Below are 27,950 nucleotides of genomic sequence, written 5' to 3'. Positions count from 1 at the left end.
AGATTTATCTTTTCAATTTTAACAGTGCCAGGAGTAATATTTTGGTAAAAATTTGAAGAGTTCATAACAGTATGTGTCACTTGGGTAAAAGATAACTTGCTACCTTGGGAAGGAAATTAAAAGATGGAAAATAATATACATTTCATAACAAAAATGTTCATTACTCAAAACAAATTGCAAGCTACTGAAATATTATTTTTTGTACAAAATTTCATAACATTTCCTTTATACATGTGCCAGGCACTGTGTGTGTAACCACAACAGTTCTATGCCAAAGGTATCACTCTCTTTACAGGCATCAAAACTTTGGCTCAGAGAAGCTGATGTTAATTTGTTGAGGGTCCCACAGACAGCCTGGGGCCAAACTGTGGTCTTAACCACTGTGCAATTTCAGAGAATAATTTAAATGCGCTCATTAAAATTGCCACTTGACAAAACACACACTCACAATTTATTTCCTCAGACATAATGTTCCTAAGTTTATTACTTGTTAATTATTCTTTGTGCTCATGGAGTAATAAGCCTATATTTTCTTATTATCTATCAGTACAATTCGAACACAGACAGGATGCTTTTCTTTTCTTCAGCAATGAAGAAAACAAATGATGATTTACCTATAGGCATTCTAGCACTTCCTGTGATTTGCCAGAAAACTCAGCCATGAGTTTTATGACACAAGATGGGATGGTACTACATAAAGTGATGTTTCCTTTCCAGCTGAGAAACAAATGAGTGTACCCCAGCAGGTCTGACCCCAAACAGCCAGATGTGTAAAGTCACCCCTTCATTCCCTAGGAGAAAAACCTTCTCCAGACAGCAGTGCTAGGCAGTTTGGCAGTTGGGAGCTGGACAAATTAGTGTTAATCCACTGAGCCATGGTGTCTGTCTCGTATCCCAAACTGCTGCTGGAATTCATAAGATTTTTAACCACCCCACTTGAAAAATATCACATATGATGAATTGCCACCAAATTTGAAACTGATATACAACTTTTTTTTTAAAAAAGGGAAGCCCCTAATTTAAAATTATGTGGTGACTCACTTCTCAAATATTTATAGCATATTTACTATGTGCTAGGCAATTTGCTGTGCACTGAGAAAGCATCATAAACTAGAGCAGCACAGTCCCTGCTTTCACTGAAATTGTGTATTTGTTGGCAACTCCCATCACGTTATCTCTAATAGAAATATGTAAAGCAAGGACCTTGAGGTGGTTGCCAACTTTGAGTTACTACTTTAAGGTGGTTTTTATAAACCTCAAAATAAAAGTAGATGTCATGGTCTTAATATGCTGATGTAGCATATTGAATTTTTTTTTTGGCAGCACTGGGATTTGAACTCAGGGTCTCATACTTACTAGGCAGGTGCTCTTACTGCTGGAGCTACTCTGCCAGCCTTCATATTGAATATTTTTGATGTTTCATTTTCCTCTTTTTCCTTCATATTACTACTTACACTATTTGATATTTAAACACTTAAAGAACACGCTGATCCAAGAATTGGAGAAAACCGATGGAACAGAATAAAACGAAGGGAACAATATTGCCACACTCTATACAGGTAAAAGCCTCAGTCCAGATGAAAAGTATCCTGTGTCAGATGGCTTGTACTGCTTTGGCTTCAGCATCACAGGTCCTATCTCTGTCCTTCAAGTGTTAGAAAAACCTTCACCACGTGACCCACAATACTAACAAAAGCATAAATGCCACCAAGGTGATGGGAGTTTTCCAATGCAGTTTTCACGATGATGTGAACAACTACAACCCAGTTCTGGAATGGCTCTCTAGGTTTCTTCTGCAGGGACCAAATGGGGTCAGTCTCTCTGAATTTCTCTCACTCATCACTGGCATTGGTGCCCCCATTTCCTCTTACCTCTCACATCCTGGTCCCTTGCCTGCAAATCTATACCTCCCACTGTTCCAAAATTGCCTCCAACACAACATACCTCCTTACACACAAAGCTGATGAATGTGCTCCTCTTCCTGTGCAGGCACATTCTCTAACCAGGCCCAGATTTGCCACAGATGGCCTGAGCTCATCTTTCCAGTTTTAACTATCATTTCTTATAGGTATCACACTTCAGCTAAAATTAATTAAGTAGCTTCATATATACTATTACAGAACATTCACTAAGGCAAGAAAGGCAAAGTATACAGCAGTCTGTATATAGAAAACAAAGGGTATGAATGCAGACATACAACCCTTAGATACAACAGAATAGCTCTGGACAAACACATGAATCTGGATGGAATGGCCATCCCTTGGAAGGTAAACTGGGGAGCTCAGATACAATGGTGTAACTTAAATTTTATATCAGGTGCTCATATATATTCAAACAAAAATACTTAAAAATTATATCTGTGTATTCAAATTCAATGTCCCTCTTTCCATGCCACAAAGAAGCCTTAAACTTACTAGAAAGAACTCCCCCAACTTTCCTTCTATCTAACTTGATGCCACTTTCTTTAGGAATACTTTCCTAAGTCTCATAGTGGGCCCATAGTGAATAGCTACCTTACTCACATATCTATACTGTTATTTGTAGACATCTGACTTATTATGGGTAAGCTGTTACAGGGCAGGGCTGTCTTATTCATCACTTTTCACAAGACAATAACTAGGCTACAATGGCTCTAAATTCATACACGGGAGGGTGAAGAATAGTCAACTGAAGCTGTAAGGGTACAAAACCCATGGTGTAACTGTTCAGTACTGTGCTCTCAGAGACTTGTGGAGAGCCTACTAGATAAACAAAAAGAAAGACTTCTACACATTGGTGGAGACTTTTTTCAGTTTGTGTTTTCAGGACTAAAATTTGGTTCACAACAAATACTTAATCAATAACTAAAGACATAAAGGACTTTTATGGTTACAAAGCCATCTGCTTTCTTTAAGTTACAAGTTACTTAAAGATTCCCCAAGAAAGGGGAAAGTATAACAGGATTGTTTTGAGGAATAATTAAAAGATCTTCATTCTAATTTAAAAATCTGAAGTGAAATGATTCTTACACATAATTTCTGTTCCACAGCCAGCTTCTAAACATTTCCTTAGAAATTAGCTCTCTCTTTTTTTTATCCCTTCTGAGTTGTCCTCTCAGCTTCACGCAAATCCCTCCCTAATTACCAGGGTTTCTTTGCGTCACAATGACTATTTCAAGCAATTGTATAATCATCACTTTTCCTGCTCTGTCTTCCACCTCAAAACTATAAATAGTCACCTTGACTTCAGAGTACTTTCAGGTTATTTGACCTACATATTATTTTGTTAATTTCTATCTTACACTGTATTCCTAATAAACCTTTGTCCTTTATCCAAATACGATAGCAAGTGATCATGGCAATGAAAAAAAAGATATCCTAAAGACTTTAGGTTTTATAAAGTCTTTATATTTTATCCCAGAAGTCAGGAATGGTCATTTTGTGTTAACAGTTTTCAAAATTTTTAAAAAGAAGCAAAATATATTCAACAGTGGAAGCTAAAACAGATATAAAATGCTTAGTAAACAAAACAGAATCCTCACGTATCAACAAGCTGCAGCCAGCTCCTGTCAGGGAACTTTTTGTAAAGTAGCTTTTCCATCTTATAACACTGGAGAAATGATTTTGTAATTTCTTTAATGCAAAGCTTGAATTAAGTTGCATCAATGTATATATTACATCAAAGCAAATGACAGTAATAAGGTATTTTTTAACCTTAGGAAAATACAGTATTTACACAGCTATCTGAATATAAAATAAAATACTACAAGGTAATTAAATTGATAAAAAAGGTTGCAAAGATCAAATTTACTTACATCAAGAGAGCCTTCATTTATAACAATCATCCCCATGTTTTTCTTCAAAAGTTTGCAGGAGTGTCCTATGCACATAGAGTAAAATGGTAAAATTAATATTTAAGAGAGAAGTGATGTTAATGTAACAATACTACCAAAACATTTATAGAGGATCTTTTTAGGAGTGACATCAATCAGTTCTCAGGTTTACAGGAGGTTAAAAATGAAATTCTCTTGCTTACTAGATAAGAACATTTTTTTTCCCCTTAGGCTGTCTTTCTTGGAAACAATACGAAGAGTCTGCAGTAAGAATTCTCAGTGTCTTGGAAAACATATATGGAATACTCTTCCTGATGACCAACATGAAGAGATAAAAGATGTCCCAGTGATTATTTCTAGAGAATGGTGTAGGAGAGCAGGATGACAACCTTCTAGACCCACTAATTCTCTCCCAGCCTGCTACCTCAGTCAGTCATGACATCCTTTCCTTGTCTGCCCTCTTGCTTTATCGTAATTACTATATGACAAACCACCTCTTTACTAAACCCAACTCTGCCCATTCCGTGCCAGCTTTACAATGCTAAATGTGGCTGGAGAAAAACAGGCAATGCCACTAACTGGCTTCATATGAAAATCATACAATCTACATTTACTCCTTTTGTGATCTCAGTCCAACTCATGCTTTTGGGTATCATCTACATGTCCTTTTTTTTTAATGTGGTGCTAGGGATCAAATCTAGGGTCTCACCCCAATGAGAAGATCCTCTGCCATTGAACTATATCCCTACCCCTAAATGTTTATCATTTTGAAACTCATCTCCCATTCAGCTCTCTCTCCTGAACTCCAGACTCTCATGAACAAGTTCGTACTTAACATAATACATTTGGATAAAAATTAGGCATCTCACACTTACTATACCCCAAAACCAGGATTCTGACTACACTTACCACTTCTATCCCTATGAAATCTGCCTCTGCCTCAGTCTGTTTACCAGTCAATCTTCTTGTTCTACTTTAAAAACACATTAAGAACCCAGCCACTTCTTGCCATTACCATCTTGTCCAACTACTATCATGTTTCTGCTGAATTAATGCAATAGCCTCTCCCTGCTTCCATTTCTCTGAGTCTAGTCTCAGCCTTGCAGCCAGAGTGACTGCTTTCACAGGGAAGTCAGATCATGCCTTTCCTCTGCTGAGAACCATCCAGGCCTGGACAGCTCCATCTGCCTGGCTCTGATGGGCAACCTCTGCATATGTGTTTTCTTTCTACAACAGAAGAGGGTTTCTCCCTACCCATCCCACGGCAAGCTCCCTCTTCTCTTTTACATCATTTCTCAGATGTCACCTTCTCAACAAGTTTCCCTGACCTTAAAACTGAATCCCTCTGTGCAATGCCCTAACTTCTCCCATTTTACATTTTTTAAAAAATAGCAATCACTGTCATCTACTATACTGTGCATTTTTCTACTCACTTTATCTTGTGTTTCCCTGACTAGGATCTCAGCTCCACATGGGCAGAGATTTGGTTACTTTTCTTTCCTGGCACTGTAGACACCATGACCATCTGCAGAATGAAAGAAGCTTTCCTCCTCTTTTTTTAGGAGCAACCGTGGCCAAAAAATGAGTCTGAAACTTCAGTGTTACAGGGAACACCTCACTCTTTTATTCCACAGGAACATTGATCATGATGACATATCTTACACTATTTGTGCCTATTTTCCTCCACATCACTCTTTCTCTGACTCTGTTTGCAGTCATACTGTTTTACCCTATTTGTGTTTTCAGGTCTCCCAATTTTAATGCATTCTGCACTTCAGCATAATTCCTTTCTCATACATCTTCTATTGTCTCTAATACCAGTGATAATTTTTATAACAAAAATTAACATGGGTGGAAGGCCAAGTCAGTGTCTCATGCCTGTAACCCCAGCTACTTGGGAGGCAGAGATTGGGAAGATTGTGATTTGAGGCCACCAGGACCCCATCACAACAAATAAACTTGGTGTAGTGATTCATACCTGTCATCCCAGCTATTTGAGAAGCATAAACAGGAGAATCATAGTCCAGGATTCACTGGGCACAATTCTGAGATCCTACTTGAGAGAGAACTAAAAGGACTAGGGAGATAGTTTAAGAAGTAAAGTGTTTGTCTAGCAATCATGAGGCCCTGGGTGCAAACCCTAGTAGTGTCAAAAAAAGAAATTAACTTGTATGGCTTATAAAGTTCTACTAGCTAGTTTTTTAAAAATAAAATTTAATATTTGGGTAACTACCATCCTGTTATTTTCCCCATGATTGTTAATAAATTTATATACATTTTCCCCCTAAAAAAATAAAAACTTTCCAGTAATAACATCAACTTACTATGAATTTGTAGTAGATTTTTTATCTTTAGCTTGTACTAAAGGCTGACTGCGGAGGAATATTAAATGTATTTTAATATTAGGAAAAGAATACTTAAAAATGACTTTCTAAAAATGGCATTTCATGTTATGTATGCCCTTGAAATGGTTTCTTCAACTTGGGAAAGTTTCATATGTAATATATGTGATTCCTATCAAGAAATTAATCTCTGTCAGGGTTTACAGACTTCAGGCTACCTTCTGTTAGTGAATTTGGAAAAAAGTTATTTTTCTTCTTACACATTACTGGTACTACAGGCTTATAACACCAAATACTCACTTCTCAGTAAGATGGCTGTTATGGCTGAGTTGTGTCTTTTCCACCCCCAGATTGATATGCTGAAACCTTAACCCTCAATGTGACTGTATTTGGACACAGGGCCTTTAAGGAAGTAATAAAGGCTTGTCAAATGAGGTCATAGGTGGACCTTCTATGGTCTGAATATTCATGTCTCCCCAAAACTTGTATATTGAAATCTAACTGGCCATGTGGTAACAGGAGATGTGGGCTTTGGGTGGTGACTAGGTCATGAGGGCAGAGCCCTCATGCATGGGATTAGTGCTCTTACAAAAGAGGCCCCCGAGAGGTGCCTTACCCCTTCCACCACATGAGGACATTGTCTACTGAGGACCTACCTACAGAAGGTAGGTCCTCAGTAGACAATGAATCTCTCAGTGCCTTGACCTTGCATTTTCCAGCTTCTAGAACTGTGAGAGGTAAACTGCTGTTGTTTCTAAGCCACCAGGTTTAGAGGATTTTTGTTATACTATAAGAAAGAAATTAAATCAGAGCCTTAATGCAATAGGAGTGGTATTCTTACAAGGAAAGAGACACTAGTGGAAAGATGATGTACACAGTGGAAAGGTGGTGTGAGAACACAGTGAGGAGAGCTGCCTGCAATTTGGGTGGGGAGTGGGATACTCATTAGATACTAACACTGCAGCCACCTTAGTCTTAGGTTTCCAGTTTTGGGAAATGTAAGAAATAAATTTCTGTTAAGCCACCCAGTTTATAATGTACAACAGCTTGAGCTGACTAATACAAGCTCTTTAAAACTGGAACTGCTTGTAGGATGAATGCAAACTGGCAGCCTTCTTACTTCCTTAGAATTAACCTTTGGTCATATAAGCAAGTACACAGAATGCCAAAGGCCCAACCTCCAGACAACTGAAAATTGTATGTACACATGCCACTTCTGGATGCAACATGGAGTAGGCAGGGATGCAAAGGTGAGGGAAGGTATATGTGGTAGCAAGAACTAATGTTACACTGTATATAAAACAACTGCAACTTTAAAGGGGCATTGGGGCTATAAGTACAAGGAAAAGCCTGATAATATTACAGATCTGAATTCTTGAAGTAACAAATCTTTCAAATCTTAAAATGCCTCAAATCCAACTTATTAAAATATATCAAACTATTAAAAAGCACTAAGATTTAAAATCTGAAGTAAGTGAATTACCAATGTTAATGGCAGTTTCTTGCTTGTCTCCTGTAAGGATCCAGATTTTGATGTCTGCTTTCATTAGCATTTCTATGGTTTCAGGCACTTGATCTTGTAATTTATCCTCAATGGCTGTAGCTCCAAGAAGCTGAAGATTCTGGAGAAAATGAGTGGTAAAATGTTAAGAAAACCACTTTATATTCTGTAAGAAAAAAACTGAAGTATGCATTTGTTTTAAAATTAGACGCTTAATGATAATTCATGGACGTTAGTAGAGCAACTATCCTACTGAGTCTTCTCTCTTAAGGATCATTGGCTTTCATCCAGTAATTTTGGCATGAAACTGAGAATCCCTGAAGCTGTCTTACCTTACATCTCTCTATAGCAAGGAACTGATTAAAAAAAAAAAAAAACATTTAAAAGGGGAGGAAATAAAAAGTCAGTTAAAAGGAACAGATGACTACTAAGAAAAACAAAGCAATGGAAGATTAACACAATGAAGGAGGAATTTTATTTACTTGTTTAAAAAAGAGCAAAGATACATGCTAATACCACTAAACTGTATTCTGATGCAATGGCAGGAAACATGATATAATTAGAAATGATTTAGAGGTAAGGGAAGAACAGTTTCTGACTGGAAGCAAGGGGGTGAGGGGGAGGGGGCAGGAGGGGGGACGAAGGGGGTGGCGGGTAGGATATAGGAGAAGAAATGGCCCAAACATTGTATGCACATATGAATAAATGAAAATAAAAATAATTGGAAATGATGAGGAAGACAGCAATAAACAAAGTGACAGCATTAGTCTCTAAGAAAACACAGGTTGAGAGTGTTTCATATTGTTCTACAATTGCATAGTGGAGGAAGGTCAGACTACTTCTTGCTTACTAGATGGTATCTTTCACACAACATCAAACACAACCAATACAAGCATACTTCAGAGACATTCTGGGTCTGGTTCCAGATCATCATGGTAAAGCAATAACACAACTAAACAAGAGGTACGTTAATATTTTGGTTTCCCACTGAATAGAAAAGTTGTTTTTATACTGTACTGTAGTCTATTAAGCATGCAATAGCATTCTAAAAACAATGTAAATACTTTAATCAAAAATAATTTATGAGTCTTTGCTCCCATTTCCTGCATGGGGAACAGTTAAAGTTTCCCTCTCTTTTTCTTTCATCACCCTTGTCTACACCTTATCCCATTATACTAAAATAAATCCTTGCTAAAACTCCACCCCCAAAATTTATTAGGCCAGTATGGAGGCATATACCTGTAATCCTAGCTGTAGTCTTTGCTGGCTAGCCTAGGCAAAAGCACAAGACCCCATCTGATAAACAAACTACAAGCAAAAGAACTGGGGCCTGACTCAAGTAGAGTACTTGCTTTGCAAGTACAAGACCCTGAGTTCAATCCCTAGTACTGCCAAAAAATCAAGTTATTGTTCAGAAATGTTAGTGGTAATCTGAGCCTTCAGCAAGTCATACTGTTGTTGCTAGGAGAGGGTCCTGCCCTGATGTTGATGGGTGCTGACTTACCAGGGCAGTGGATGTCGATGGCTAAGGTGGTTGTGCATATTTCTCAAAACAAGGGAACATTAAAACTTGCCATATGGATCAACTCTTCTTTTCATGAAACATTTTCTCTGTAGCCTGTGATTTTGTTTGACAGCATTTTATCCACAGAACTTCCTTCAAAATTAGAGTAAATCCCTCCAAACCTTTCCACTGCTGTAGGAACTAAGTTTATGTCATTCTAAGTCTGATACTGACATTTCAATAACAAATAGATTCCATCCAAAGAAACTACTTTACTCGTCCACAGGAAACACCTCCTCATCCATTAAAGTTTTATCCTGAGATTGCAATAGTTCGGCCACATCTTCAGGCTCCACCTCCAGCTCTAGGTCTCTTGCTATGTCTACATCTGCAGTTACTTCCTTCACTGAAGTCTTAAATCCTTAAAAGTCATTTAGAAGGGTTGGAATCAACCTTATTTAAGCTCCTGTTAATGTGAATATTTTTATCTCGTCCTGTGAACCACAAATGTCCTTAATGGCATTGAGAATGGGAAATTCATTCCAAAAGGTTTTCAGTTTCTTTGCGCAGATCCATCAGAGGAATCACTATAATGGCTGTAGCCTTATGGAATGTATTTCTTAAAATAATAGGACTTAAAAGTTGATAGTATTCCTTAATCCCTGGGCTGCAGAATAGATCTTACGTTAGCAGGCATGAAAACAGTAATCTTGTCATATGAATCTGTTAAAACTCCTGGGTGACCAGGTGTACTGTCAATGAATAATAATATTTTGAAAGGAATCTTTTTCCCTGAGCTGTAGGTCTCAGTAATGGGCTTCCAATATTCAGCAAATCATATTATAGATAAACATGTCATCCAGGATTTGTTGTTCCATTTACAGAGCACAGGCACAGTACATTTAGTGTAATTCTGAAGGGCTCTAGGATTTTCAGAATAGTAAATGAGTGCCAACTTCAACTTAAAGTCACCAGTTGCATTAGCAACCAACAAGAGCCAGCCTGTCCTTTGAAGTCAGGCACTGACTTCTCCTCTCCAGCTATGAAAGTCCTTGCTGGCATCTTCTTCCAACAGGAAGCTGTTTGGTCTGCACTGAAAAATCTGTTAGTATAGCCAACTTTACCAACCATTCTAGCCTGACCTTCTGGAAAACTGGCTGTGAATTCTCACCAGCATGTGCTGCTTTATCTTATACTTTCCATGGTATAGAGGTGGCCTCTTTCCTGAAACCTTAAGAACCAACATGTTCTGGCTTTAAGCTTTTATTTTGCAGCTTCCTCACCTCTCTCAGCCTTAAGAGAATTGAAGATGGTTAGGGCCTTGCTTTGAATTAGGCTTTGATTTAAAGGAATGCATTAGCTGGTCTGATCTATCCAGACCACTAAAGCTTTATCCATATCAGCAATAGGGCTGTTTTGTTTTTTTAATTCATGTGTTCACTGGAGCAGGACTTTTAATTTCCTTCAAAACTTTTCCCTTGCATTCACAACTTGGCTGTTTGGTGCAAGAGGCTTCTCTTTCAGCCTGTCTTGGCTCTAGACATTGCCTTCCTCACTTAGCTTAATCAATTCCAGCTTTTGAGTTAAAGTGAGAGACATGCAACCCTTTCTCTCACTTAAATACATGGAGGCCATGTAGGGTGATTAATTGGTTTAATTTCAATTTTGTTATACCTCAGAGACTACGGAGGCCTATGGGGAGGGAGAGAGATGGGGGAATGACTGGTTGGTGGAGCAATCAGAACACACATTTATTAGGTTCACTGTCATATGTGGGTGTGGCTCACGGTGCCTCCAAACAATTACAGTAACAAAGATCTTCAACAAATTCAATACCGATGAAAAGTTTGAAATATCACAAACTTTGAAATATCATCTTGGTGTTACGAGACATTCAGTCAGCTCATGCTGTTGGAAAATGGCATTGAAAGACCTGCTCTATACATGCGTATTATTTAGGCCTGTATCAGTTAGGAATGCTTTGGTCTGCAAGTAATAGAAAACTGTGACTTTTAATGTCTTACTTCCTGCTTCTTTTTAGCTTATTGTCTCTTTTTAGTTTTCCTTTACTTCTTAAAACAAGCTTTCCCCTTTGTTCTGCTCAGATAAAATTCTGCTCACCTTTACATCTTAACTTGCCACAGAGGTTGAACATTGCTGAATAGAAAATCTAAAATCCAAAATGCCCCCAAATCTGAAACTGTTTGAGCACCGACATGATGCCCTAAGTAGAAAATTCCACAATCAACCTCATATGGCCAGTGACAGCCCAAATGTAGATGCAACAAAAATATAGATATTCATAATGTAAACTTACCTTCAGGGTATGTGAATAAGGTATATTTAAAAAAAATGAATTTCATGCTTAGAATTGGTTCCCATCCCTAAGAGATCTCATTATGTACATAAAACACTCCCAAATCTGAAAAAATCTGAAACACTTCTTGTCCCAAGCATTTTAGATAAGGGACACCCAACCCGTATTAAGACTAACGTGTTTTTCATCATACCTCCATAGCATTGAGGGTGAGTATGCAGTACATTTACTAAGTAAACTAGCAACAGCAAAACAAAAACAAAGCCTGAAAATTAAAAAATGTTGCTGCAATCTGGACAATTTTTTTCAATACAGTCCAAATCATGTGGATAACTATTAGACAGACTTGATACATGACTTCTTAGTATGTAATATATAAAATAGGAAGGCAAATTTCCTCTTTTAAGAAGACAGTATTATTTTATTATCTTTAATGGGAAGCAGATTTGAAATTTATCATAACCTGATGAATAATTACTATCAAGAAGTTCGAGGAGAAAAAAGGAAGAACAGCCCAGCATCAGCTATGCCAGCATCACAGCTGCTGAATTTCAACATCTAGACAATGATCCCATCAGGTCTTTCAGCTACTTTTAGGGCATTTGCAGTTACACCATTCTGGCTCACATCCCAGTAAGGATCGGCATGTAGTTGCATTCAAATTTTAAATATTCTGTGGAAGGCATGATATGAGGACAAACACAAACCTTCAATAATTACTAACCCAGAAAAAAACTTTTTGTAATGTTTCACAAAACACTGGGTAACTAGATAATGTGAGAGACAAGATGTGAACACATTCATTAGAAATACATAAACACATATTTGTACCTAGCTCTACTCTAAGGGGAGAAATAAGCTCAGAAAGTATACAGGTATACATTATCAAATATGAACCCATAAAAAGACTACTGGAGAGATCATGTTTAAATCTACTTGAAAGAAGGAAAGCATCTGGTTTTCTACAGGTAAAAGGGAAACATTTCCAAGCCGAGAAAAAATAATATAAAGGACCAAAGAAGTAGGGCCAGCAAGGTATGCTGAGAAAAGTCACAAGTAGGATAATATGGAGTGAGCTGGTAGCTATGGTAACAGGAACTTCTAAAAGGGTCATAAAACATTTCTGAATATTCAGTGAAACTGCAGTGGATCTACTTTGATGTGTATAAAGGAACACTGTGCTTTCAAAAGTCTGTTCATTTTCCCTTTATCCTAAGAGCTTCCTGAGAACAGCACTTTTAATTTTAGTGGAAGGTTCTACAGACTCTTTTCCCTTTGCACGGGTGTCATTTATTGTAAGATTAGGATCTTGAGTGATAGACGGTTCTGCCTTTGGATATTCAGCTACACAGCAACCATTAGAAAAAAAGATGTGAACTGTGCGTGCTTTTCCTGATCATAACACAAGAACGTTCAGTCTGTAATCAATTTCATCCCAAATATGTATTACCTTACACAGATGGCCACTAATGGGCACTAGGGGAATTGCATATGCAGAACGTGTTGAAACATGATAAAATTCCCATGATATTTATAGAATTAAAAAAAAAACCTAAACACTAATTTTACTTTCAAAATGTTACTATCCCAAAAGTTATAAAGGTTTCAGGTTGATGACTGTTTGACATAATATAGATTTAGTTATCACAGAAAAATCATGAAATAATATTTATTCACCTAGAAAAGTACTCAATAACCTTATTTTCTCTTTCAGATGTTTCTAAAGTATGCAGCTTCTTTTTTAAAAAAGGCATATAAATGTAAAGTTTCTACCTTAGTGAGGATAAAAAATTTCATGTAGAATATTTAAAAACTTTGTATGTAGTCTGGCTAGAAATTGTAGGTTTTTTCCCCCAATACATGTATATTTTACTAAGCAATAGAACCTCAAAGTGACCTGTATTTCCACATTAACAAATATTTTGTCAGTGCTTAGATGATAACATGTTTTTTTAAATGTTTGTGCTATGTTTCTAAATGAGAAAAGGATAATAGCTAAACTCATGCTAATGTATGGTTTAGGTTGTAACAGGGACTGTTTGGTAGAAGTTTCTTTAAAGACAATAAAGACATAACATTGGTATGCCAATTTTTACCACTGGAAAAAACATGGAAATATACTAACAGAATACAGTAACTTTTATTTTAATGTGAAGTAAGACTACGACTAGGAGGCGAAGATGAAGAAGCAACTAACATTTCCTGAGCACAGAAAAGGTACCAGACACTGAGAAATGTTTTACAGTTATAATCTGAGTTAATAGCTTCATGGAGGTTGAGCAAATTATCTGAGGTCAAATAGATGTACAGTTGAGCTCTGACAATAAGAGCAAAGTACCAAGAATCCATACATACCCAAAGGACACAAATGGGAAGGAAAATATTAAGTGACAGGAGAACTTTATTCAAATCATCAGGTTCTAAGCATTTTTCTGTTTTGCAGTCTTGATCAGTACTCTGCTTCTACATGTGGGTTTCAGGCTCAGGACTCAGGTGAGGCCTGGGAATCTGCTGGTTTGAGGGTATATGAACTAAAGTAGGGGTGACAATTTTTTTTCTGTAAAAAGACAGATGGTAAGTATTTTAGGGTTTGAAGGTCATAATTCCCAGTTGCAGCTAATCATTTTTGCTACTGTCACATGAAAACAACCAAGGGCACTGTGTGAATAAATGGATGTAGCTGCAGTCCAATAAACTTAATTTCTAAGAACAGGTAGCAGGTAGATGTGTGCACTGGGCTGGTGTTGGCAGACTTGTGGTGTAGAATAGCTATAGGTGTCTCATCTCTGCACCTAGCTCCTCCTGACTGATAGTCCCTTGTGTAACTCCTAACCCCCACCTCTTGGCCTTGCTGTACATCCTCTGGTTCTAGTTTTATTTCCTCTCTCTGCACCTCCTAACTTTAGATTAAGCCTCTCAACTACAATTTAGGATTACTATTAGAGGAGCAATGTTTTCCTCAAGCAATCACATTATTGTATGTTATATCCTACATTAAAAAATGCTGTGCCTAGTATAGTATGTTATATATTCTATATGTACTTTTTTTTTTTTTTTCTGAGACAAGGTTTAGCTATGCAGTCCAGGCTGGCCTAAAACTTGTGATCCTCCTGCCTCAGTGCTGGGATTATAGATGTATGCCACCATACCTGGCCTCTGCAAGTACTTTTTAAGAGACTACAAATAATAAACGTAGGAAAGAAGTATCTATTTAGTTTGGACAGATCAAAAACAAAAATGAAACCTATCCAACAAGAGTTAACATGACCTTAAATCCCAAAGAATGGAATAAGATTTAGGTAAACAATCTGGAGAGATGAGGAAGGACAGGGAAGGTAGTTAAAGACAGAAGAAATCACATGTGCAAGAATATGCTTGCACATGAATATGCTTGAGAAGCTGCCATTCAGTCAATATGGGATCAGTAAGTGAAGGGAGGCAAGGTGGTGAGGAAGCCGAGGCTGGACACGCCAGGGAAAAGCAGGGAATGGCTGTTGAGGGGTCTGTGTATTAAGATGAGGATTCCAAAGGCAGCGGGAGCTGAAGGGGAATTGCAGTAGGGGAGAAAGAGGGTCTGATTTGCATTTCAGAAAGTTCACTGGTGGTGACCGGTGATGGATTAGGAAGACTGGCGGCTGAGAACTCATTAAGAGGCTTTTGGTGACCCTGGAACTCGGATGTGCTATGAATTCTCCAAGTCTTACTGCAGCACAGATTCTCAAAGATGGCCGGCTCCTCTCTGCTCCTTATTCCACTGGCAGCATTTACTTTTGTGCTTTTCGTCTCTGCATCTTTCAGCACATGAGGATGCAGTTTTATCTAAAGGAGCGCCTCTAGACTGGGGGCATGGCTTAAGTGGTAGAGTGCTTGCCTACCAAGTGTGAAGATGTGAGTTCAAGTTCTAGTCCCATTAAAAAAAAAGAACCTCCAATTTCTCTCTCCTTTCAGTTTAAGCTGGGCTACAGTGCTAAGACTAAGGGCATTAAACCACTATAATGACCCATTTTCTGATTCTGGAGAAATCAGGACTGGTTAATTCTTCCAAGGCTAAGAAGGAGGTTTTAGCTTGGTGGTTTTTGAACCACCCAAAATCACATTTGAGCTTACAAAGCCAAGGAGTTAGCAAATTAGGCCAAAATTTATACACCCAGCTGAAATGAATCAGGCTTTGAGAAGTGATTGGGTGTAGCTTGCAAAAACAACACATCCATCTTATCTGAGTCAGAAGACAGCAATACCCAGTGTGGAAAGTCTACCACGAAGTGCTCGTAAGAAGGGATCTATCATGCCAGAAAGAGGGAGCCCACTGATTAGAGATAAAACGAAATCTAAGGATTTTATTTGACAGGAAATCATGAGAAAGACATTTCCACCTTATTGTTAGGGAAAATAAACTCTATACTGAATAGAGCCATAGAGTCTGTCTTGCTTTCTTCTAAACCAAGCAGGCATCTTAACGTTTGGACTATTAACATAAGACCTGGAGTTAAGACAGAATTGGGATTTTAACCCCTGTTTTGCCAACCATCATGGATATGTGTCCTTAGCAAGTAACTTACTTTTTCTAAGAATCAATTTCTACAACAGCAAGATTAGCCTAAAAATGCTGACTTAATAGTGCTCTGCAGCGAAGATAGAGCAGTTATCTCAAACTTTTTGGAGTAGTGTATTAGGGAAAAAATGTTGAATATTTTCTTTGTTAACATTAATAAATTATAAAATGTAAAAAAGAGATGAGGTGAAACAGAAACAGAAGTCTAAGATTTTCCTGCTCATTCCAACAGATCACCTAGAGACCATCATACAAAAATAACAACAAAAAACTCAAAACAGGGTAAAGAATAGAAGACTTGGAGCTCAGCAAATGCTCAGAAAGTGGCAGGTCTTAGTAGCAGATGAGTTGACTAGCTGCAAATGTTCTTAAGCAAATAGTAAAACAGAACACTACTGAGATTTAAAACCACGAAATCACCAGTACATCGTATAAAATTTCATCTAGTTTTTAAAAGTACAAATGAAAGAGATACTTGCAGCTACTAAGAATAGATGTGGTAGTTTTATCTGAAAAAAGCATTCCATTGTAATACAGAAGTTTCTGTGAACGTGGCAGTTATAAATGTTCAAGAATACTCCTGTTTTCTATTAAGTTTTATATTTCTCTAGGACTCTGCTAAGCCATTCATTGCCATATGTTGCAAAGGGTGCTAAACGGTTGTGTTTAGTCACACCAAGTATAAAGGTTGATCTATATTACACCACATCAAGGCAACTTGTTAAACATCCCCAAAATGTCAACCCTATTTTGGGTAGGAATAAAGGCAGTATGTTAAAAAAAAAAAAAAATCACCAACCATAGTCCTATCTTGGTGCCCAGGGCACTAGCCCTGCCTGGAATCACAGTTTATGATTGATGTGTTTCTGGTCATGTCCAATCACTAAAACAAAGGCAGTTTCTTTCATCTTTCTCTCCTGCTGTGCTCCAGAGCCTAGAAAAGAACCTGCTATTTACAAGTGCTCAGATATTTGTTGTTGAATTCTTCCATGTTCTTCTCACATTTTATAGAAGTAACTAAGAAGACAGGTCTTTCTTCTTTTTTTTTGAAATGAAAGAGCCTAAATTTCTAAAGTAAAAATTATGAGCTCCTTTTCTAACATATCCCTAAATTAATCTGCAGTGAGAACACATTTGATAGCCAGGCCTTCAGTGCATGGAAAACATGCACTGCATTAGTACAAGGGACCTGCTTTCATTAAACAAGCACTTACTAAGCTCCAGCTTCTGCATAATTTATCTGGTTGAATAATTCATTTATTTATCAAATATTTATTGAGTGATTAAGATAGGCCAGATAGCCAAGCACTGGAGATACAGTGATGGATATGATAATTATGGTCGCTGTCTCTGAAGCTTGGATCTAGCAGAGGACATACATTAATCACAAGTTACAAAAATGCTCATAAAACACAATGCTGTGATCTAATAAGGGAGAGCTAGATGATAGCAAAATTCCATCATTCTGATTTTACTTCCAAGCTCAGAAATGATCCTCTGACCCACGCCCTATTTAAAAAATACCTTACCAAGTAAAGGCACTGGATAAGTTTTCATTTTTTGAAAACATATTTCCCAAACCACACCACATAATCAGAGAAAAAAAAATGTTGTCAACAGGGAAGTACAGCTTTGATCAATGCTCAGTCTAGACAGGTATTATATCTTACACTGTACTCTGTAATACTCAATATAAATTATTTGGATTTTTTTTGGGGGGGTACTGGGGTTTGAACTTAGGGCCTGTGCTTTCTAGGCAAGAGTTCTACCACCTGAGCCATGTCCTCGGTCTAAATCATTTGCTTTCATAAACAGAGCTATTAGTGATAATGTGTACAGTGTTAAAGAGGTAACTGCATTTTTTTCTATTGAAGAAAATAAATATAAAAAAATTTTCAAAAAATTGTTTCCCATGAAGGCACACCTTCATATTTCAACCACTATAATATGAAACAATAAGATCAGAACCCTCTGTACTATTAATTTGCAAAGGATTCTAGCATTATAATATGAGTATAAGGCAAAAATAATTTGTGCCTTAGAAACATCTTAGAATAAAATTAAAGTGACAGATCAAAGTAAAAAGGTGAGAAATTTCTGAGAAACTTCTCAGAATTCTTAAGTTAATGAAACTTAAAACTTTATAATTATTCTTACTTATAATTCTTCCTGAGCAAATACAAAGAAATGAATTTTCAATTTAAGTTTATAGTTAAAATACAGCGATGTTTTGGGCTGGTGGAATGGCTTAAGTAGTAGAGTGCCTGCCTAGCAAGCATGAGGCCCTGAGTTCAAACCCTAGCAGTGCAAAAAAAAACAAAACAAAAAAAACCCAAAACATTAATTTTTAAAAATATAGACCAATACTGTAAGTGGTTTCATAAACTGAAATGGTGAGTTCAAATATACTAATTGTCCTTCAAAAGAATGAGGTTAAGGAAGATAAAACAGGTCAAGTTTGCTTCTGAAGAATGAGGCAACTGTAAATTCTCTCAAGTAGAGACAAAGAGCGACTAAGGAGGTGTTACTGTGCACAGTACTGAGGGCGAAGTTGCGATTCTTCTCCTCCAAGTGGGTCAAGACAAGGGACATTTGAGGGGACTCTACCAGTCCTTTCTGCATCTTAGCTCTGTGAACATTGAGCTTTCTTAGTAATAAGCATAACCTTTTATATTTATTAATAGGAAAAGATGTACCAGTAACTAATTCTTGAAAAAACTCCTATAATTAGAAATTTTTAATTCTAAAAAGTTCACTGTATAAAAGCAAATGTTGGAGCAGTACCATCTTGTAACAGACATGATGTTTACATTTTATAGGTAGATTTAAAAACCCAGATTCTTTCCTCTAACAATGACCTTCAGTAGGGATGACATCATCCAGGGGACATTTTTAAACCTCTCATTTCTCTTCCCTTTAGTGTGGCCCTGTTGGGGCATGTGGCACCTTCTAGTGCCCAGATATTCTAGGAGAAAAGCAACAAAATTTTATACCAAAGGACAAATATCAGTATCTTCTTGGCTGTTCTTGGCCTACTTGGATGTTATTTTCACCTTAGGTAGGAGTTAAAACCCTCCTCCTAAAAGGAATAATGCTTAAAATAAAATTTAAAAACTGCATTACTAGTTTTGGAGGAATAAAAGAAAGAAGAACAGGGTTTAAAAGTATAATTGTAATTATGCTGTAACATTTTCACTTATTTTGTAATGTATTAAAAATATTCTTGTTTTCAGGGGAAGCTCTACAAATCCTTCAAATTTTGAATGCTTTAAATGTAACACTATTGTAACTATGTAAATGGCATTTTTATCATTAATTCAAATACATTCAGAAACATCTTGCATGACCACAATAATACTCTGAACTTCTGAGAATCATATTTTCTAAAAAATCCACACACAGATGTAACATTATATGGTTTTGAATCTGTGCTCAGTGGAGCCCCAGAGCTGTGCAAAGCCCCTCATGGACCACCATGAGGGCAAGGTGGAGGTGGAGGGGAGAGCCAATTATGAGTTTCTCTCCCACCTCTTTGTTCTTGACCAGAGCAGCTCTGCCTTTATCAATTATGTATATTATGACTTAGGCAATGTTTTGTTTGGAAAATGGGTTCTGCTCTAAAAAAAATTGAAACCACTCTCATGGTTTAAAAATTCACTGTCTTACATGCTAAATCCAATATTATGGTCTACATAAAAACAGACTCCAAACACATAAAATAGATTGCACAATCAACATGTCTCAGTCCAAGTAGGTAAGGAAGAAGCCAAATTGGATGAACTCTAAGGTGGTGACAGCTAAATTTAAAGCCAGGGTGACACACTAGCAGAACTGGTGGTCTGACATGTTGAAACTTGCTTCACTAGGGTGGTTTTAATGGCAGAACCACAGCTTCTATTGAACACCATCCATAGCTGATTTTAACAGAGTAGAAGCTCAGACCAACGATGAAGTGATATGGCTCTGGCTTTAGAGATTTTAAAAACCCTCCAGTCCTCGAAGGATCAGGGCTGGCAGAGCCACTTTTCAGAAAAGTAGCTCAGTCACAGAGACCCCTATGTCATTTTGTCCATTCTTTCCTGTTAAAAAGAAAAAAAAAAACCCGTCTTATACTCCCCTCTAACTGGTAAAATAGTCTTTTGAGGGCCATTTCGAATTATCACCTCTCTGGAAGCCAAGTCTGGACCAGTCTGTGGCCCCTCTCTGGGTTCCCTCAGGTCTCCTACCAGGCAGCTTGTTCAGGTTCTGGTGCCCAGAGGGCTGTGGCCCACTCTTTCCTATTCGCTTGCGAAGCCCTGGTATCCAGTACGTTTTAATCATTTAGTGAAAGATAAATAACCAATACATGATAAGCCAGATTTAGGACTAGGAAAGGATCTAGTCCTGGTCTGAACTGGTTCTTATATTGAACAGACTGAGGGACCCAGTCTCTTTATCTTTGTGGGTCTCAGATTTCTCAACAAGTTAGAGCCCTTGGCTTACCACAAAGTGAAGATGAGTTGGGTCTAAATTCTCCTTTTCATTTATTTTAGTTGAGGCAGTCATAGGGAGGTTTCTGTATGTGCATATTTAAAATAAAAAAAAAATATATACTTTTAATGGACTTCTTCAGGTAACTTAAATTTGAATGTAACTCATGATTGCCATCTGCTGGAGAATGGTTGAACATCTATTTCAGTTAAAAGCCAGAAGTCATAAAGTTTTTAATCACAAGTATTAAAAAAAAAAACGGTTAAACCTATAAAGCATAATGTATGAGCTCCAGGAATAAAAATTTTAGGCATATTAAGCATTCAGCTGCAGAATTTCCTACACTGCTTCAAGTGGAAATGATATACTTAGAATCCGTTATCAAATGTATTGTTAGTCTCATCTACTATATATTAATTCTAAACCATTAGAATGGAGGAAAAGGCTATATTATATTCCACTGTATAGAAAGGCAACAGAAAGAAGAGAAGCATTTCCAAACAAGGTGACTTTTTTTTAATTCTTAAGAGTAAGAAAAGCAAAAGTTTAAAAATTAATGCTGTTCTAATTCTTTAAGACATGTGACTTTGGTTAGAGAGATTAAGAGATTGTAGTCATGGCCTTTGTTGTTTCATTTCATCACATATTTCAAAGAAATAATTATTTATAAAGATGTTAGGGAGTGGCAATAAGAAAGAGATTCAGTAAGTCAGTTGATAACAAGCAACTGTCAAAACTAAATATCCTCGTTGTACAGATAAGGAACCCAAGGCTGGTAAGTGTGAAAGTGGCAGTACACTGTAATTGGTACTGTACCAATAAGAAGAAATCTTGTTTTCTGATAACTTTTTTTTTTTTCTGAGGCACTGGGGTTGGAACCCAGGACTTTACACTTGCTAGGCAGGGTGCTTTACCATTTGAGCCATTCTGCCAGCATTTGCCTTCTTAATAAAGAATAGCAACCATATTAAAATGTTAATACTTACGAAACAAGACGAGAATGAACAGTGTTAAGATACTTTGCTTTTTATTCCACTGGTCCCACGAGTAAAGACTATGAATATGTATACCTCTAGAATTGGTATGGGCAGGGAGATGGTACTGCACGTGTTATCATACACCTTAGAAATAATCATATTAAAACGATAGAGGGGTGATATCTAGCTATATAACTGTATACCTCTATACCATATATATAACCATATCTATATGCATCTAGGTATCTCCACCTTATAAAACACATAAAATATAAGGGATACATAATATACAATATAATGTGAGAGACAAACCTTCCCTTCCCTAAAGTGATCACAATGTTTGGAGGAGACAGAGATACAGTACCTCAAGTTACAGGTGGTAAATGTACATGACAGAGAAATCACCTGCAGCTAGAACATGTATTTCCTAATGTTATATGAAGGGGAAGGCACATGGGGAGTTGGTGGGGAAACGGTCCAAGGAGGTGTCTATAGTGCTGGCTGCCTTTCAATGTAGGAAGCCCCTAGTTTGATAGAGGGGAAGAAGGAACAAATCCTTCACCTATCTTGAGGTTAGACTGGATGAACTAGAGTTTACAGGCTAGGCTGATTTCATGCTGCGCAGCACAAGGGTAAGTGAAGGAATCTGACAGCTGGAGAGTTACTTAATGGGAAATGAAAGGTTAGAGTGCAGGTGGTTGAATGCTTCAGAGCATAAATACTGGAGGAAGGGGGAGAAATCGGGCTTACTGTCTTACGGGCTGTGTAATTGTGATCAAATAACTTAACCTTTTTCTGTTGCCTTGATTTTTTCATCTGTAAATAGGGATAATGAACACTTCAAAGGGATTAAACAGATTAATAGTTAAAGTACTACAAATAGTACCTAACATATAAGTAATACACAAAATGTATGCTATTGTTAATTAAGGAAGCTATTGGTACAAAACCAATTATAGTGTATCTACCATTTTTGGGCTGAACAGTGTTGGTATCTTTATCTGAAACTGAGGATATTTATAGTTCTGACAAAGATGATAGAGAGATAGGGGCATATCAGGGTAGCCCAATGGAAGACATTGGTAGGCAGATGGCTAAACTGACTAAATTGTGATCCAAACTGGAAAGAGTGAAGATCTCCACACAGTAACAACTAACCCCAGGGACTTTTTAGCAAAATCTTAACCCACAATAAGATATATTAATGCTTAGATGAGGAGAAGAGAACCAATAGCAAATGTGTCAAGATATTTTGCTTTTTATTCTACTGGTCCCTTGACTAAAGACTGAAACTCCTGGAAATCCAACTTTTTGTACAAAGCAGTGGTCACCTACATACCTTTTCAATGAGCTCGTAGCTCTCCTCTAGCTTGAGAAGCCTGTTCTGTACAGACGTGGATGCTCTCTGGTACACGGCCCGCCACTCCTGGAAGTCACTCTCTGAAATCTCAGCCACAGCAAAACACAAGGTTCTTAGTCCTAAAAAAGACAGCATATATCAAGAAAGATTTTATTCACAAGTCTTATGTTTCCATTATTTAACAAAGTCTTCATGTTTGAAGTCTAATTTAATTATGACAAAAACTTAGTCGACAATATCTATTAATGTTCTTCTAGCTTTTAAAATTGGCACCCTGCTTTTAATTCCCAGCTCTTTTAGTCCATCCTCCACACTTGGAGTGACTTTTCTAAAATCTTAGTCCTATCAAGCTTCATCTTTGCTTGAAATCTTCAAATTGTTTCCCAGGATGAAATACAAACCCCGAGTATTGCTCACTCATGTTTCATCAAGTGCCTTCAACCTCATCCTCTGTTATTCACTTCTTACATACTGGAGTCTTTGCACATGTTGGTCACCTTTTATCCATTCTACCTTCCTGACAACCCTCCACTGTTTGCCTTGCATCTACTTTAAGACTCAGCTATTAGCTGGGAGTGGTGGTATATATCTGTAATCTCAGCATTTAGGAAGCTGAAGCAGGAGGATCATGAGTTCTAGGACAGCCTGAGCTATATGGTGAAGTCCTATCTCAAAAAGAAAAAATCTCTAAGTTCTTAAAGTCATTGTTTTAATGAACCCTCCTTTCACTCAGACTGCACAGGCAAAAATCCCTAAACACTTCTATGGTGTGAATGGCAATGTTTCATCGTTTTTCTTGCTGGCATTCTCTATTAGACTGAAGCTTCTAGACAGTTGGAGACCTGTGACTCCAGTACCAGGGGCTGAGACAGAATGGTGGCTTCCTAGATGCTATGAGGAGGAAAGAGAGACTCTAGCAGGGTCTACTGGAAGAACTGCTTTCTTACTGGGATACATGACTTTATTTTTAGTGTTCTTTACTACTGTAAATTTATAGTAATGAGAGTATAGTGAGGGGCAGTGGCAGAAATGAAGTCATGACACGTGCCCTGGGAAAACAATCAAGACTGAAGCTTAGGTGACCCACTCCCAGGACTCACTTCCTCCTCAGTCAGAAAAAGAGTACCTGGGTTAGAAGAAGGGACAGGCAGGGCATTTGTGAGCCACACAAGGAAATAGCTGTCTAGGTTCCCAAGAAGAAAAAAGCCTCACTCATGGATATTTAACTCATAGAATGACTATGACGAGAATCCAGGCCTTGTGAGCTGAAATCAAATAAAATGTGTTCAAGTGAATGTGACAGAAGCAAGAAGCAAAGGACACAGGACATGAAGTGCACAGAGGACTCTACCTTATGGTAAAAAGGGTAGGGTTACTGATTGCTGAGTCCCTGAGAATGGAATGAGATCAGTGGGGCCATATTAGGACATGTTTTTTACTCTTTTGGAAATGTGGCTCAAAAACCTATTTGAGGAAAGCCACAGAATAGAAATGTCATTCAGCTCAGAGTCAGAAAGAGAGGGGTAGAGGTGGGGCCAGCCAATTCAAATCTGTCTAAGAGCTAGTGTCTGTATCATAACCAGAGAGCAGATGGATGCCCACTAAGCCTCTGCTCATCACAAAAACAAAACTTACGTTGTATGTTACGTAGTTTGACCTGGCCAAGCATAGCTGAGGACCCGAACTCTATAGATATGAATATCTCCAAGTTCTTAATTTGGAGTTCTCTGTATCCTTATTTTTCAAAGCCTTTTTTTTGCCTAGTGTTTTTAAAAGCATTCCTATCTTTTCTCAGCTGGGATTAGGAGGGAATAAGATTTGATTGGGGTGAAGGGTGAGGTTTGTTGCAGTTGGCAACTATTCTAGCTGAAACGGAAGTGAAAACCCAGATAGAAGACTTAGATACAGCTATCATCTCTGCTATCAAGTTAGAGATCAGACGTGACATATACATTCCTGCAGTAACAGACCCCAATGTTTAACAACCCTCACTTGCTCTCCTCTCTCTCATTTAGATCATCTTTGTACACCATGTACTGTTTGCTTCGTACATCATGTATTTCAGGAGGACAGAGAAACAGGGCTAAACTCATTCACCCTGAGTTGTCAGGCCAAGCACAGACTCTGCCATATGATAGGGGTTAATATAATAAAAAGTCTTACATTGTTACTAAATTGAATAGCTATTTCATTAGTCATATAAGTTTATTTATTTTTCTTATTCAGATTAGAATATTTTTCTTTGACCTTTAATTCTTTTCCTAACAAACTGCCCGATTTACAAGATAAAAGTATTTTAACCATAAATTTTATTCATTCTAAAAATGTAAAACATATTTTTAGGCCCTGCCACCTAAAAAATGGGGATAAAGTCTCTCAACATTTTAATAAATACCTTTCTAGGAAAGTCAAAATACTGTGGGAATAGCACATAGCAAAATACAGGTTATCAACAATAATTGCTGGATACTTTACTTTGGGAATCTTTAAGTAAAATAATAAATGAGCCTTTAAAATGTCACAAGTATATGATTTCTTTATATCTCAGTCATGCTTTATTTTCATGCATTCTCACCTTCTGTAGCAAACTGCTCTAAATGCTTTAGGGTAATTTCTTTGTATTTTGAAGTCTCTGCAAGTCGTTCATAAATTACAGTGTCCTAGAAAACAATCACAAGGTATAATGTACTCAATTACGCATTCTGAGTTTAATTAAGTTGATGTTGGCAACATTATCAGTAGCAAATCTGTATAAAAACAATCCATCACTTTCCGCATTCTTTTAAAAGCATAGAGTATTTGTCATTTTTTTTATTGTTGACACATAACACCGACTCTCTACAGATGCAAAGAACTACAGTGGGACCTGTGTATGTATTGGGTTTTGCAGCCATGGATTCCATTAATCATGGATAGAAAATGTAGTTGGGTCTACAATGGATGTGCACAACTTCTTTTCTTATTTCTCTCAAGGTTCATGCCATAAACAATGCAACTATTTACATAGCATTTACATTGTTTTAGTTATAAGTAACCTAGAGATGATTTGGTATGGGGGGATGTGTATAGTTATGTGAGATACTATGCCATTTTATATGAGGGCCTTGATCATCCATGGATTTGGTACTGTGGGGCTCTGGAAGCAATCCTCTGTGGATGCCCAGGAAGGGTCTAGCCTTGTATCTTCCCCTTCTTTTGGAATAAATTTCTAGTTACCCTACTGTTCAAAATTTCATATTCTATCAATACCTCACTTGCTTCTCACATACTTCAAGAGTATACTCCCTGATCCTTGAAGGTTTTGCGGAATACTGTGAAGTGGTTCATAGGTGCTACAAGGAAGAATGGTGAAGAACTAAGAAAGTTTAGGAAATGCTGGACTGGAATGAAGGTACAGAGCCTGTCCTATGATACTTCTAGAGGTCTTTAAAATGTTGGTGTGCAAAGTGGAGCGCTCAGGAGGCTACATGGTACTCATTTGACCACAGACTCTTTCAAAGGCTGGAGCACCTTTGTGTTCACAGAGGAATAAATTTAATACCACAGGACTATTAAATTCATTGGGGGCTAGTGGATGTACCGGGGAGAATCTTGGACAAACTGTGAAGTACCTTAAGTAGCTGAATATTTCTGGTATACCACTTTAGTTTTAAGACTCAGTTTATTTAATCTGTAAAATAAAATAACTGGATTATTTTTAAAGTCCCTTTCAGCTTTAGCTTGATACACCATTTATGCTTCTCTAGTTTTTGCTCCTTATATATTGCCTATTGTTCCCTTAGTTATTCACTGGCTTGGTTTAATATTTTTAAGAATTTTAGTATCCAGACTTCACGGTTTTATTAGACCAGGAAAAAATAAATCATTTACCTGCAATTACTTTCTCAGTGATATTACCCATTTTGGAGTCTCTAGACTCAGGCTTGAGACTTGGAAGCAGACTAACGGAGTATGATTTAGAACCCTTGAGAGAAACAGAACTTAGTGACCTCAGAACAGATGGAGTATTTCAGGCCCCAATTATGAATTTCTTTTCATTTTTCAGTGGCAGAATGAAAAAGGGGGGCAAAGCAAAAGGAAATGATAATTTCCCCACATGGCTCCTTCCTAGGAAGGAAAGGTATATAACTTATGAGCTCTTTTTTCTAAAAGCTAGTGAAATACTCAGTGAAATTAATTAGACCATTTTCAAACTATGAAAATCTTTTTAAAATTAAAAACATAAAAACAGAGGTAATAAATCATAGGTTAGGAAGAGTAGCGTCTACCATTGTGTATCCCAATACCCTAGTGCAGAAACATGTTTAGAATAGACAAAGTCAATTTTCTACCTTTATCTTAGTACTGCTTTTCAATACTAATCTAGATACTAATTCGAACAACACTAATCTAATAAAGGATAGAATGTGGTCTTCTGCCTGAAAGGTTTTACATGTTTTTAATCACAACTGGTTGGCCATGCTTACATGTAAGAACCAAATACCTACAGGTGTTTTATCAGCATTAATACCTCCTTATGTAGAGGGCTACATCAAGTATTGAGTAATTAGGAGCTAAAGAATATTCCTTCACAGACACTACAACCTGTTCATGCCACTACAGGATGAGACTCAGAACCTACTGAATCTGTGGTTATGGAAAATCCTCACTGTGTTCAGTTATCTTGTGTCCTGGCCCACAGCAAGGTAAAAGTGGAAAATCACAGTGATCAGTGCTACAGGGGAAATCACAGGACAGCTGAATTACAGTCTGTGTGTAGGAGTCTAGGGCTTTGAGGAAAGTTAAACTCATGATTAATAGTTCTTCAGTGAATTTTCATTAAAAAATTGTGTTCTTATTGTCTTATAGACTGAAGTTCAAACACTGCTTGTCCTGAGTGCTTTACACACAGTAGGTATTGAAAAACATAATAAAATTTTGATGCAATCCTCGATTGTCTTGAAATGTCACTTGTTTAGAGTACTACAATATTGTCCAAAAAAGACTGTACCATAAGATGCAAGCATAACCAATAACAAGGTAGTAGTCCAACACAAAGAACTCTTACATAAGTACTTATGTGCTGCAATTTATGCTGAAATTACCTAGATAATCTCACTGTTATGAAAATAATTAT

General features: G+C 37.3%; 1 protein-coding gene across 6 annotated transcripts in view; it reads right to left on the bottom strand.

Annotated features, from left to right (window-relative positions):
* The window catches only part of Atp8a1 (ATPase phospholipid transporting 8A1), a 215,317-nt gene that overhangs the window by 79,787 nt on the left and 107,580 nt on the right, over window positions 1-27,950 (bottom strand). For all 6 annotated transcript variants that reach the window (XM_074042343.1, XM_074042345.1, XM_074042342.1 and 3 more), the window contains 4 exons: window positions 25,410-25,494; window positions 22,814-22,953; window positions 7,637-7,775; window positions 3,794-3,858 (listed from right to left, as the gene is read on the bottom strand). In XM_074042343.1, coding sequence (XP_073898444.1) covers window positions 3,794-3,858; window positions 7,637-7,775; window positions 22,814-22,953; window positions 25,410-25,494 — 429 coding nt within the window. The remainder of the gene's footprint in view (window positions 1-3,793; window positions 3,859-7,636; window positions 7,776-22,813; window positions 22,954-25,409; window positions 25,495-27,950) is intronic.

This window comes from Castor canadensis, chromosome 9 (genome assembly GCF_047511655.1).
Source record: "Castor canadensis chromosome 9, mCasCan1.hap1v2, whole genome shotgun sequence".
NCBI lineage: Eukaryota > Metazoa > Chordata > Mammalia > Rodentia > Castoridae > Castor > Castor canadensis.
Note: the sequence above shows the minus strand (reverse complement) of the source record. Positions and strands in the feature narration are given on the sequence as shown.